Source organism: Salvia hispanica, chromosome 4, assembly GCF_029641045.1.
Source record: "Salvia hispanica isolate PSC_SH4W2 chromosome 4, Shi_PSC_v1, whole genome shotgun sequence".
NCBI lineage: Eukaryota > Viridiplantae > Streptophyta > Magnoliopsida > Lamiales > Lamiaceae > Salvia > Salvia hispanica.
In genome coordinates this window covers 56238194-56251025 of record NC_142695.1, presented here as the reverse complement: position 1 = coordinate 56251025, position 12832 = coordinate 56238194, and the positions used below count along the sequence as shown (strand labels likewise).

At 35.0% G+C, this 12832-nt stretch overlaps 1 protein-coding gene across 1 annotated transcript; it reads left to right on the top strand.

Moving 5' to 3' along the window:
- Nucleotides 1–6804: 6804 nt before the first annotated feature.
- LOC125193125 (protein kinase PINOID-like) lies at nucleotides 6805–8773 on the top strand. Its single transcript, XM_048090868.2, has 2 exons — nucleotides 6805–7615; nucleotides 7812–8773. Exons 1-2 carry the CDS (start codon nucleotides 7095–7097, stop codon nucleotides 8572–8574), a joined length of 1284 nt encoding a protein of 427 aa, XP_047946825.2. The 5' UTR covers nucleotides 6805–7094; the 3' UTR covers nucleotides 8575–8773.
- Nucleotides 8774–12832: the final 4059 nt, after the last annotated feature.

Here is a 12832-nt window from a genome sequence, read left to right as displayed (position 1 = left end):
TGTCAAAAAATCCATTTGTAATACGAAAAGTGGGGGATCCAGGATTCAGAAACAGAGGGGGCGGAATATATAGTACTAGCTTGATTTAGTTCGGACGTGGCAATTTTTTTATGTGTTCGGAGCGACATCAGAGGGAAATGTAGTGGGCGGATATGGTAGTTTTACATCCCGATAATGGGAAATTAGTCACACAGAGGGGGCGACCACCCCCTCTTGCCCCCCAGATCTGCCAGTGTATACGAATATTTTTACAGTATTAGTACTCCCTCCATCCCAAGTAAGTTGAGTCATTTCCTTTTTTGACAAAATACAAAACATCTAATCACTCTTATTTTATTCAATCATCTATTTTATTCTCTTTTTTATCCTTTCTATTTTATTCATCTTTCCTATTTTTTAAATTTCTTCATCTTTATATTCAAAAGTTTTGACCCAACTTAGATGAGACGGAGGGATAAGTATATTTTATCAACAAACCATCATTTACTAGTTTGAATTACCACAAAGGGACCGATTTGGATTCAGTGATTCACCATCATTGCATGGAATGATAGCACAAAATGCCATAAATTTCTGCTTTAATGACTCCATTATCATAATATGAGTTGGGCAATATCTTTTCATTACATTGGACCTACAAACAATTTATATGATGAAATTACACTTTTCCCAATTCCACCTTTACCATATCCCATTTTTCCCTCCAATACTGATATGCGCATGCATCTCTTCTGATTTACGCCATTATGTTCTTTCCAATTTACTACTTATATCAATTTACTTAATATGTAAAAGGTTATATGCATGTTAGTGCATATGCATGTAAGCTTAGATCTTCACTTTTTTGGGGCTTCAAGACGAGGGTATACATCAATAGTCTTAATACTTTTAATACTTAATCAACTCGTTAATTTATAGGCACCTCAAAAAAATAAGATAACTGACTCATAAATTTAATACTAGTCCATACATGAACTATAGTCAATAATTCAATCCATGACCATTGATTTAAGGATGAAATTATAAATTCAAATATTATTGCCTACTTCAATGTTGGAGCGCTCCAACACAATGGGACACACTAACCATGGGTGGGCACATTAACACATTGCTCAAACAATTCAGAAGTAGTATATGACTTTCATATTTAATAATTAAAAAATTATAGTATAATTTTTTTGAATAATAGTATTGTTTTTTATTTGATAGAGAATTAAGTTAAATTTTCTTTATCATTATTTATATTAAATATTCTAGTATAATTATATTATTAGAGCATCAACAACAACAACAACTCGACAGCCCGTCTCCACAGGATAGGACTGTGATTAGCGCTATTGCATAAGGCAACAAGAAACCGAGCTCATAGTGAAATGAGAGATGGTGGGCTAGCTCGCCACATGTCCGTCCCCGTTCATCGTGTCCGTGCGTGATACTAATTCTCTAGACGTGCGCTTGACTGTGTTTTCGGTTTTTAATAAAAAAAATAAAAATAAAAGTTGTTTGAATTTTATGTTCTTAATAGTTGAGTCATTTTTCCATTTCGGGAAGTTTCTTCATAGTTGAGTCATTTCTATATATGGTAATTTTTTTTCTCTTTCTTACTTTACTCTCCCTTACTTTATTCTCTCTACTTTATTCACTTTATACTTTATTCTCTCTACCTTTTCATCTCTTTTACTTTTTTATCTATCTATTTAACACACTCAACATTCATTTCTAAAACTCCGTGCCGAAAAGTTTCGCCTCAACTATGAAAAAACGGAGGAATTACTAAAATACAAACAATGCAACAACTTATTCAAACCTTTTGATTAATCCAAGAAATGGGAAAAAGTAAAAATTGAAATTATATTATGATGGTGAAAATAATAAATGAACAATATTTAAATGAAGAGAGTCAATTTGCAAATTTTATTGCGTCTGCAAAATCTGCCCCAACTTTTGCTCTGCGGATATGGCCCTTACTTTGAGGTCCCTATCGGCCCCTGCAAAATTACAAAAACAGTACCGCCAAACTGACGCAGCTTCAATGCCAACCGCTAGATCATCGAGGGGCAGTCGCGTCATTTCGCATCAAAAGGTTAATTTCAGAGACCAAGTCCAAATCACGCGTACTGTACATTCTGTCTGGACGAGGCAATGAGTTAAAAAAAAGCAATAAATCCTTTTTTTTTTCTCTCCTTTGACACGTGCCGCCTCTCGATACTCTTCCAGCACGTGCCGGGGCTTACGTCACCACTCGCGAAAACAAGAAGGCCTCTGCACGTGTGCTACAGAGACTCACGTGACAGCTTAAAACTAGGTGTAATATTCTGAATTTGCATTTTGATGGTATCTATATAATCATATTTACTACTCCATAAATATAGAATATGGAGTAAGATTAATTGTAGAAAATTCATTAGGAAAATTTAAGTAAATAATTAACAATAACAACCAATTTGGTTGAAAAAGTTGGGGCAGATTTTTTTATCGGAGGCAACTTTTAAGAAATGTAAATAAAAGTTGGTTGAAAAAGTTAGTGAAATGTGAGATCCACTTTTTTATATTGGTTTTAAAATAAAATGTTAGTGAAGTGAGTTAGTGGAATGTGAGACTTACTTATCACTTATGGTAAAAACGAAGCGTGACAATTATTGAGGGACAGACCGAAATGGAAAAGAGTGACAATTAATCGGGGACGGAGGGAGTAGTTCATAAAAATAATCACAAATGCTATTTAAATTTAGTGAATTTGATTTATAATTCTAAAAATAAATTGAAATAGGTAAAAAAGTATCTGAATAATGAAAACACTAGTCCAACATGATTTTTTGCAAATATTTATTTATTTTTAATATATTGAGACCACACCATTATACATACTCTATTCATCAGTCATTAATTATCATACATTTAAGATCAACAATTTTGAGAAATGTAAAGTAATACTAGTGGAAACGTTAGTATATTGGCGAGTTTTACTTTTATTTATAAAATTTTTAATGATACGTGGATGAAACTATTTAATGGAAAATGTAAACTATTTATCACATATAATTAAACTAAAATGAAATATACAATAACTAACCAATTGTTTAATTATCTTAGCTAACATTTCATCCGTTCCATAGTAATAAAGACGTTTCTTTTCAGCACGGAGATTAAGAAAAATTATATTATGTGAGTTAAGTAAATGGAGAATAAAGTGGAAAATGAAAAAGGTAAATAGATGAAGCGAGTAAAAAGTAAAGGAGAGTAAGGTAGTTGTGGAAAAATGTGTTGATTTTTACTAAAAAAGGAAATGACTCTATAACTATGGAACGTATAAAAATTGCAAAACTACTCTATTAGTAGTACTATAGAACGGAGGGAGTTATAATATACAGTAAATCACAAAATAATCACAAATGCTATTTAAATTTAGTGAATTTGGTTAATAATTCTGAAAATAAATTGAAATAGGTATCTGAATAATGAAAACACTAGTCCAGCATGATTGCAAATATTTATTTTTCAATATATTGAGACACACCATTATTCATACTCTATTCATTAGTCATTAATCATCATACATTTAAGATCAACAATTTTGAGAAATGTAAAGTAATACTAGTGGAAACGTTTAGTATATTGCGAGTTTTACTTTTATTTATAAAATTTTTAATGATATGTGGATGAAATTAGTTAATGGAAAGTGTAAACTATTTATCACATATGATGAAACTTAAATGAAATATATAATAACGAATATCTTGATATAATAAAATGAGATAATTAATGCTTAATGAAAAAATAACTAAATTTGAAAATTTGGCAATGTGGGAACATCTAGACGAAATTGTTTACCTTGAAGTTTGACTATTTTACGTTTTCACAAACGAGGGTAAGAAAAAGAAATATTTTTAACTAAAATTACTCATTAAAAGTTGAATTATGTGTAATTATTCAATAAGACACTACATGTGTGTGGGCACATGCCCATAAGCATATTGGTACGATCTTATCAATAGAGCATAAGTCCCAAAATTGTCTTAATGAATTGAGAAATGTGAATCTTTTATCATACTAGTATTATTAATAAAGACGAATCCCTAATTACAAATACACCCCTAATCATAATTTGATCCTTAAAAGTGAATTTCTAAAAGTAAAAGAGCATTGCATACATCAATCATCATTCATCAGTTTACTTTAAATGAAAGGTTAAAATGTGTTGAAATAAAGGCAAGTTCTGTTTTGACAAAAATATAAAAATTTGTCACTCATAATTGTACGAGATCTAATATGATGCAATAAATCGATCTTGAGCTATATAGTATATAAAAAAAAAAAAAAAAAAAATTAAACATAGTCATGTTAAACAACTTAATCAATAAAATTTAGGTTGACGCCACTCCTGTTTAGCCTTGACTATGCTCTATGCCGGCCGGGTCGCAAATTTTTTTTTTAGTAATTATCAAGGGTAGACTCAATAATTATTTCCATCGCTGTTTTGTAAGCACCTCAAATAGGGTGGGACAACTGGCCCAAAAATTTAAAATTGTTGCATACCCAAAGACAGAGATCGATCCTCTGATCTTAAAAATACACAAGTTTCTTATCACTCAACCACACCCCTTGAATTTCTCCTTAGATTCTTTAAAGCAATTAGCTCGATAGTAATGTTTTATTCAAATCTTTAACTAATAGTATTACTATTGCTCATATTTACTTTCATATTCATAACCCACATAAAATATCACTCTATCATTTCACAAAGTGTATTACACTTACGTTATTAACCTTCACAAAGAGTGCAATTATAGTTTTCTTTTTATAAACATCATTTCTTATAATTTTCCTTGCAATACAAAGAACTTGCTAATGACATTGTCTTCATTAACCAGATATTTTATTAAAATTCCTATAATCATTGATGTTGCACATTCTTTATGGGTATAACATAATGATATAATGATAAAGTAATTAGTAAATAAATTGAATTAATAGCAAAAGTTTTTTTTCCCCGATTTATAGGTAGTCTAAGGGATTAGATGGAGGATACTAAAAAAGTGATCATAAGAAAAAAATGGTATAAAGTAGTAAAACTCATCTATGGACAATAAAAAAAATGCTATATGTATATCTCCATCCATGATTTATTGAGCCCTTTTTACTTTATACGTTTTAAGAAAATATAATAGAAAGTGACTTAAAAAAATTACACTACAATAAAAAAATTATTAAGGACATTTATAATGCAATTAAGAACACTAATTTGTGTTTTTAAATATACCACAAACGCTTCAAAGGACGCAAATGAAGCATCCTATAAAAAATCAAAAGATTAGGTTAAATCATCCTTAATTTAAGGACGTTTTTGTTTTACATCCTAAATTGTTGTTATTTTTAAAACGTTCCAACGCAAACAATTACGTGTCAATTTTTATGTCCTTAAAAGATACTCCAAGTTTTTTGTAGTTTTAATGAAACACGAGTCCTATACTTTTATATAACATTAATTTTATAATAATATATGAATATGAAAAGTTAATGGAATGTGAGGTTCATTACAAAAGTAGTAAATAATGGTGTCAGTTAATTGTGGACGAACGGAAAAAAAAAATTGGTGTCAATTAATCATGGACGGAGGAAGTAGTACTTCATCCATTCTATCATACTCCCTCCGTCCACGAATAGGAGTCCCGTTTTTCCATTTTGGTCCGTCCACGAATAGGAGTCCCGGTTCATAATTACCATAAATGGTAAAGAGACCCCACATTCCACTAACTCATTCCACTCACATATCATTTAAAACTAATATATACAAGTGGGGCCTCTATTCCACCAACTTTCTCCCACCCACTTTTCTTAACATTTCTTAAAACTCGTGCCGGATGGAAATGAGACTCCTATTCTTGGACGGAGGGAGTAATTCATAAGATTCATATTTTTTCTAAACGTCCCACCAAAAATGAGTTCTTTTCTCACTTAACTCTTTAACTACTACATCCGTCCCCTAAATTTTGACACGGTTTACTATTTCGGTCCATCCCTGAAAGTTTGACACACTTCACTTTTTACCATTTTTGGTAGTAGACCCCATATTCCACTAACTTATTCCTACTCACATTTTATTATAAAATTACTCCCTCCATCCCGCTTAAGATGACACGTTTTCCTTTTTAGTTTGTCTCAACTAAGATGACACATTTCATTTTTTGAAAACTTTATCTCTCCAATTAATACACTCAACCATTTTTTCTCACTCCTATTAAATTATTTATCTTTCTTTATCTCTCTACTTTAATACTTACACGAACCTTTTCTCTCTCCAATTAAACACTTTAACCAATAACTTTTAAAATCCGGTGCCGGCTAAGGAATGTGTCATCTTAGCCAGGATGGAGGGAGTAATACTTTAAAAGTAGGACCCACATCCCACCAACTTTTTCAACACATTTTTCATTATATTTCTTAAAACCCGAGCTGGATAAAACCATATCAAAATTTAAGAGACGGAGATAATATCATTTTCTTAAATCTAGTAAAAAAAAAACGTCTCGCTTATAGCCGAACGAAGAAAGTATGAATTATGGACGTCCTAAGAATAATAATTTTTCTTGTAATTTGTGTATGGTTCGTTTTTGTATGAATTGTAACAAAGATAAAAATGTGAAACCGTTTGTTTTGTTTTGACTTTACTAATTTATCTTTCATAATAAAACGAAATTACTCCGCCTAGTAATTAATTTACCGCCCTAGGCTCCGTACAACACAGCTTAAATAATCCCCAACGACCAAAATTTTCAATTTCCTCCCTCCTTCCCCACCCTCTCTTTCTCTCTCTAAAACGATATAAACCAGCTCCAAGCAGAAGCAGAAGCTACCTCTACCACTAGCATCACAGCTTCTTCTCCACTGTACGGAAACCCTATTCTCCTCTCAATTTAATATCCACACCAATAAAGCCTGCTTCACTTCACAAAAGCCTCCATTAATTCCCCCTTCCTCTCCTCCATCCCTTGTCTCACTCTTTTCTGCCTAAATTTTGACTTCGCGCATGTTCCTCCATCCCCAAATATTCCCCGGATCAAATTGAAATTGCTGATGAAATCGAGGATTATAAGATGTTGATCGACGACTGCGAGGGAGGGTACTCGATGAGCAGCAGCGACACCACCACGATCAGCCACTGCGCGAGCTTCAGCCGCCTCTCGTTCGAGATGCCGTCGAGCTCGCCGGAGCAGCAGGCGGCGCTGCGGCCGCACCGGTCGTCGGACTCCTCGTTCCTGGCGATCCGGCTGAAGCCGAATCTGAGCTTCCGCGACTTCAGCTTCGTGCGGCAGATCGGGAGCGGGGATATAGGGAGGGTTTACCTGTGCCGCCTCCGCGGCGGCGCGGAGGAGGGGCGGCTGTACGCGATGAAGGTGGTGGACAATGACGTGCTGAGGGTGAAGAAGAAGACGCAGAGGGCGGAGACGGAGCGGAAAATCATGCGGATGCTGGATCATCCGTTTCTGCCGACGCTGTTTGCGGAATTTGAGGCTTCGCATTTCTCCTGCGTTGTGATGGAGTATTGCGCCGGCGGCGATTTGCATTCTCTGAGGCATAAACAGCCGAATAAACGCTTCTCTCTTAGCTCAGCTAGGTGAATCTCTCTCTCCCTCTCTCTCTCTCTCTCTCTCTCCTTTCAATTTCAATTTTAGCCGCAAATTTCCATATCTGGATTTTTCAATTTTTTCAATTTCTGAAATCCGATCCTGATTTACCAGAACTCTGTCTATCTTCTCCAACAAGCAATCTGAAATTGAGTTGCTAATCATTCCAATTGAAAAATTTTGCAGGTTTTACGCGGCGGAGGTTCTCGTAGCGTTGGAATATCTTCATATGCTGGGGATAATCTACCGAGATTTGAAGCCGGAAAATGTGCTGGTTAGATCCGACGGCCACATTATGCTAACCGATTTCGATCTCAGCCTCTGCTCCGACGCGACTCCCGCCGTCGAATCGCCGGACTTCTCGCCGGACTCTCTCTCCTCGCCGCGCGCGGCGGCTCCCCGCGGCTTCACGCCGTTCTCGTGCATCTCCGACCGGTTCTTCCGGTCGAGGAAAATCCAGACGCTCGCCGCGAACCGGCTCTTCGTGGCCGAACCGGTCTCGGCCCGGTCCTGCTCCTTCGTGGGGACGCACGAGTACGTGGCGCCTGAGGTGGCGTCCGGTAGGTCCCACGGCAGCGCCGTGGACTGGTGGGCCCTCGGAATCTTCATCTACGAGATGATCTACGGCAGAACCCCATTCGCCGGTGCAAACAACGAATCCACGCTGCGTAGCATCCTAAAAAACCCCCTCACGTTCCCCTCCGACGCGCCGTGTTCTCAGAGTGAGTCCCACGCGCGGGACCTCATATCCGGCCTACTAGCGAAGGACCCGGCCCGGCGCCTCGGGTCGAAGCGCGGGGCGGCCGACGTGAAGACGCACCCGTTCTTCCGGGGGCTGAACTTCGCGCTGATACGGACGGTCACCCCGCCGTCCGTGGCGGGGATGCGGAGGCAGAAGACGGCCCCGGTGGCCGCGCGTCGGCCGGCCTCGCCTTTCGGGGTGTTTTAGGGTTTTTAGTTTATTGCCACGTCATTAATTAGGTTAATTATGATAACTTAATTAGTAGTACTATGTAACAAAATTAAATGGGAAAAGGGAAAATTTGTATAGAAAGTTGACGTGAATTGTGCGGCGATATTATAAGCTGTTGGAAGTTATTATGTCATTTTTGTGACAATTTAAGCGATGATAATTGGGCTTAACTTTAGAGTTTAAAGTGTTGATTATTTTAATTAGAATTATTGACTTTGATGGGTTATATAAATGGAAAAGCGTAGTATATTAATATAAATAATGATGTATACGTGGTTCATTGAATTTATAGCTGTACATTCTGCCATCTCGAATATTTTATGGTTTGAATTTTGATATTTTATGCTAGCATGCCAGAGACATGAAATATCTGTGATGATCGATCAGGGAGTGGGAAATAAATTCGATTCGATATTATTTAATTTTCGGTGAGTTTATATTTTACTACTAGTATTTAATTTGTTGGGAATAATATAGTGTTGATAGCAACGTCTTAATAGTCCGAAATGTCCATAAAAAATTAATCACAAAAATCGTGTGACTTTAAAATCTAAAGCACAAAAAAATGAATATTTATTTTCATAATAATTATGAGCTTTTATTTACAAATGTATTTATTTAGAAATTAAAATAAATTCATAGTTTTGCTTCATTATTTTGAGGTTGTGTAGCTAGGGTAAATTTACTAGCGACAAATAGCAAGAGATAAAAAAATTATGGGCAAACAAATTTCCCGAATAAGATTCCAAAATCCATTGCTTTATAAAAGGAAAAAATGTGAGGAGAAATTGTTCCACATTTCATGGGGAGCACAAATACGAATTCTGTAAGTTGAATTCGTGAGATCGGACATAGTGAATAAGGTCATTCGGCGCCAAGGTAAACACAACTTTAAAGGGTTGTACCCGAGCTACGCAACCTCAAAATAATGAAGCAAAACTATGATTGTGCGGAGAAATTGTTCCACACTTCATGGCGAGCACAAATACGAATTCTGTAAGTTGAACTCGTGAGATCGGACACGGTGAACAAAGTCGTTCGGCGCCAAGGTAAACACAACTTTAAAGGGTTGTGACGATGTTCTAAAATTTTGAATTTAATGGAATTTTCTAATTTTCACAGTATGGCAGTGGTTGGGTCGACCCTCGACCCCACCTCGATTCGTCACTGCTCGGAGCTCCTCGATGATGCTCCGGCATGGGGACAGCGGGAATCGCCCGCCATGTGCCGCGTTTGGATCATGTTTTTAAACAACCGGAGAGCATTCCCTGACGTCAAACTGGGCATTTTGTCTTTTACTATTATTACAATTATTCTTTTTCTCTTCTTTCAATTAGTTTAATTATTTTCTGGCCTCTTTCTTTGTCTCTAGAAGCAGTTGACTCATTGAATATAATAATTTCTCCATTTCAGAACAAATTTTTTCTATCCCCACCACTCCTATAAAAAAATTTAATCTTATATAAGTATATTTTTGAAGGAGATAGTTTTAAAACGTTAGATAATGGAAATTTGGCATGAGAATCCCAAAATACTTATGCTATTACTTTATTTTGGTAAATTAAGAAAATAAAGTGAATATAAAATTAGAAAAATTTGGAAGTTAGGAATTTGACAACACATGGAAAGCCCAGGTGGCCACCTGCCCACCAGGCAGCCCCATCACACCCTTTTAACCCACTGTCCCCTTCTCACCGCAACCGTGGGGCCCACTATCCCAACACCACCTGACCTACCCCTCTCTCCTACGTGGCACTCATGTTTTGCCACGTGGTTAGTGACTTGTTTAATTACTTAGTAGAGTTAGTAATCTTTGTTTTTTTTTTTTTTTTTATAGGGCTTAAGACTATTTCAATGTTCTTTGAAAATTAAATACTCCCTCCGTCCCGCTTTAGGAGTCCCGGTTGAGTCGGACACATAAGAAAAAAATATTTGAGTGTGTAATAAATAAATATTGTAGTGGATGCTGGGACCCACTTTTAACACTTTTTTAATAGTTGTAGTGGATGTTGGGACCCACTTTTAACACTTTGTATGCATTTTTAATTAATTTATCTCAACCAGGACTCCTAAAGCGCGACGCCCAAAATTGAAAAAGCGGGACTCCTAAAGCGGGACGGAGGGAGTAATTTATACTCCATCGTCCTCAAACAGTATGAACTATTTCATTTTTCTTTCGTTCCTAAAGAGTATGAATTTTTTAATTTTGAAAAATTCAAACAACATATTACCTTTACACATCATTTTATTGACGACTTATACCATTACCATTGACACTTATGCCATTATAATAATGTGGACCTCACTCTCTACTAACATTATTTGCACTACCCTTTCTCTCACTCTCTCATACTTTTTTCCTTATTTATTAAAATCTGTGCCGAACCCAAAATTTATACTCTTTGAATACATAAATAGTAGTAAAACAATGAGATAAAATTTAATTTTTATTGAAGTATATTAATTTGAACATGGTAGAGTTTCCATGAGACCTGAGGTTAAAGGGTATCCAACAATTTAAAGTTTGATTACATATTTGAAATTTGAATGTAATTATAAGGCATTGACGCAGTTGATCACTGCATCTGTCTCAATATTAGCAAGGTTTAGTTTTTGATCTCTCCTACCTCACTCATTCTCTAGATTTTTATAAATTCTGTTTTTATCATAAAAAACATATTCTTTCGACTCATTTTTATTTTTATTTTTGACAATGCACACTTTTCACTCCAGCACTACTTTTAACTGTAACAACTTTATGTACTCTAGTTTTATCGCTCATTTTCTAAATTTTCCTCTTTCTTTACTGGTCGACACCAAAAACACCAATTTCTGTTATCTAACGTTAAAATGCTAGCTTTGCTACTTATTGATGTCTTCATTGTGAAAAATATCCTAAAGCTATGATGTTATGAAATTTAGTAGGATAATTATCCTAGAACATGTGATCCTTTTATGTATTTTGGTCTTTGGATTTTATATAGAAGATTTTTCAATACTCATTACAATTTTTGTTTTTATTATTTTTGGTCAAGAAAAGACTATTGAATGATGACATGGTGACATAAAAAAATAGCAGACTTCGGACCTCTAACATCTAAATCCTAACTTTGTTACTTATTGATGTCTGCATTATCACAAATATTCTAAAAACATTATGCTATGATAAAATGTAGGGTAATTATAGTAGAACATGTGACTCTTTTTATATGTTTTGGATTTTATACAATATTTATAAATATGCGATGATCTTATAACTAACGATTTTGTTTTTATTGTCGTTGATAAAGAAAACGAAAAGACTGGTGAATGATGAAGATATGGCTCCATCAGTAGAGTAGCATCTTTACCTCAATAAAGCCAATTCCTTTTTTATATGCTTTTCTTTTTCTCATGGCTCATAATTCAGAAATGTGGCCCTCGAAATAATTTAAAAACTTATAGTAGTATCAATTATCCTTTTCTTTATCATGCATCAATTATTAATAAATCCGTTACACATATAATTTCAAAGTCGTACCAAAATCAGTATATTCAATTTCTTTTGAACAATTAGAATTTAGAAAGTGGTATTCAGAATAGATAAGTGAAAAACGAATAAAATAGGAGATGTTAGAATGATATATTTTGTGTCAAAATACGAGTTTTCTTGGAACGTCTCAATAAAAATTGAGGATCACTGATATTGAGCCAAAAGAAGTATAATTTATTTGAATGGTGATCACTATTGTTTAGCAAAGACAAAAAAGAAGATTAACCTTTCCAAATAAAGAAAATATTACTCCCTCCGTCCCGCTTAAGATGACACGTTTTTCTTTTTAGTTTGTCCCAACTAAAATGACACATTTCATTTTTTGATAATTTTTTCTCTCCAATTAATACATCCAATCACTTTTTCTCACTCCTAATAAAATATCCATCTTTCTTTATTTCTCTACTTTAATACTTACACCCACCTTCTCTCTCCAATTAAATACTTTAACCAATAACTCCTAAAACTCCGTGTCGACTAAACAACCTGTCATCTTAGCTGGGACGGGGGGAGTACTATAGGTAAAAAGAGAAATCATCGAACAAAATAGATGAGGAGTTGACTTAGACTTTGAATATGAGTATTAAGAGCGACCAAGACATTGGTGGGAACTTGAAATACGATAAAATCGATAGAGTGGTTGGCTCATGTAACATGTGAGAAACTACTTTTTCAATTCCATTCTTTTTAGAATAATTTTAT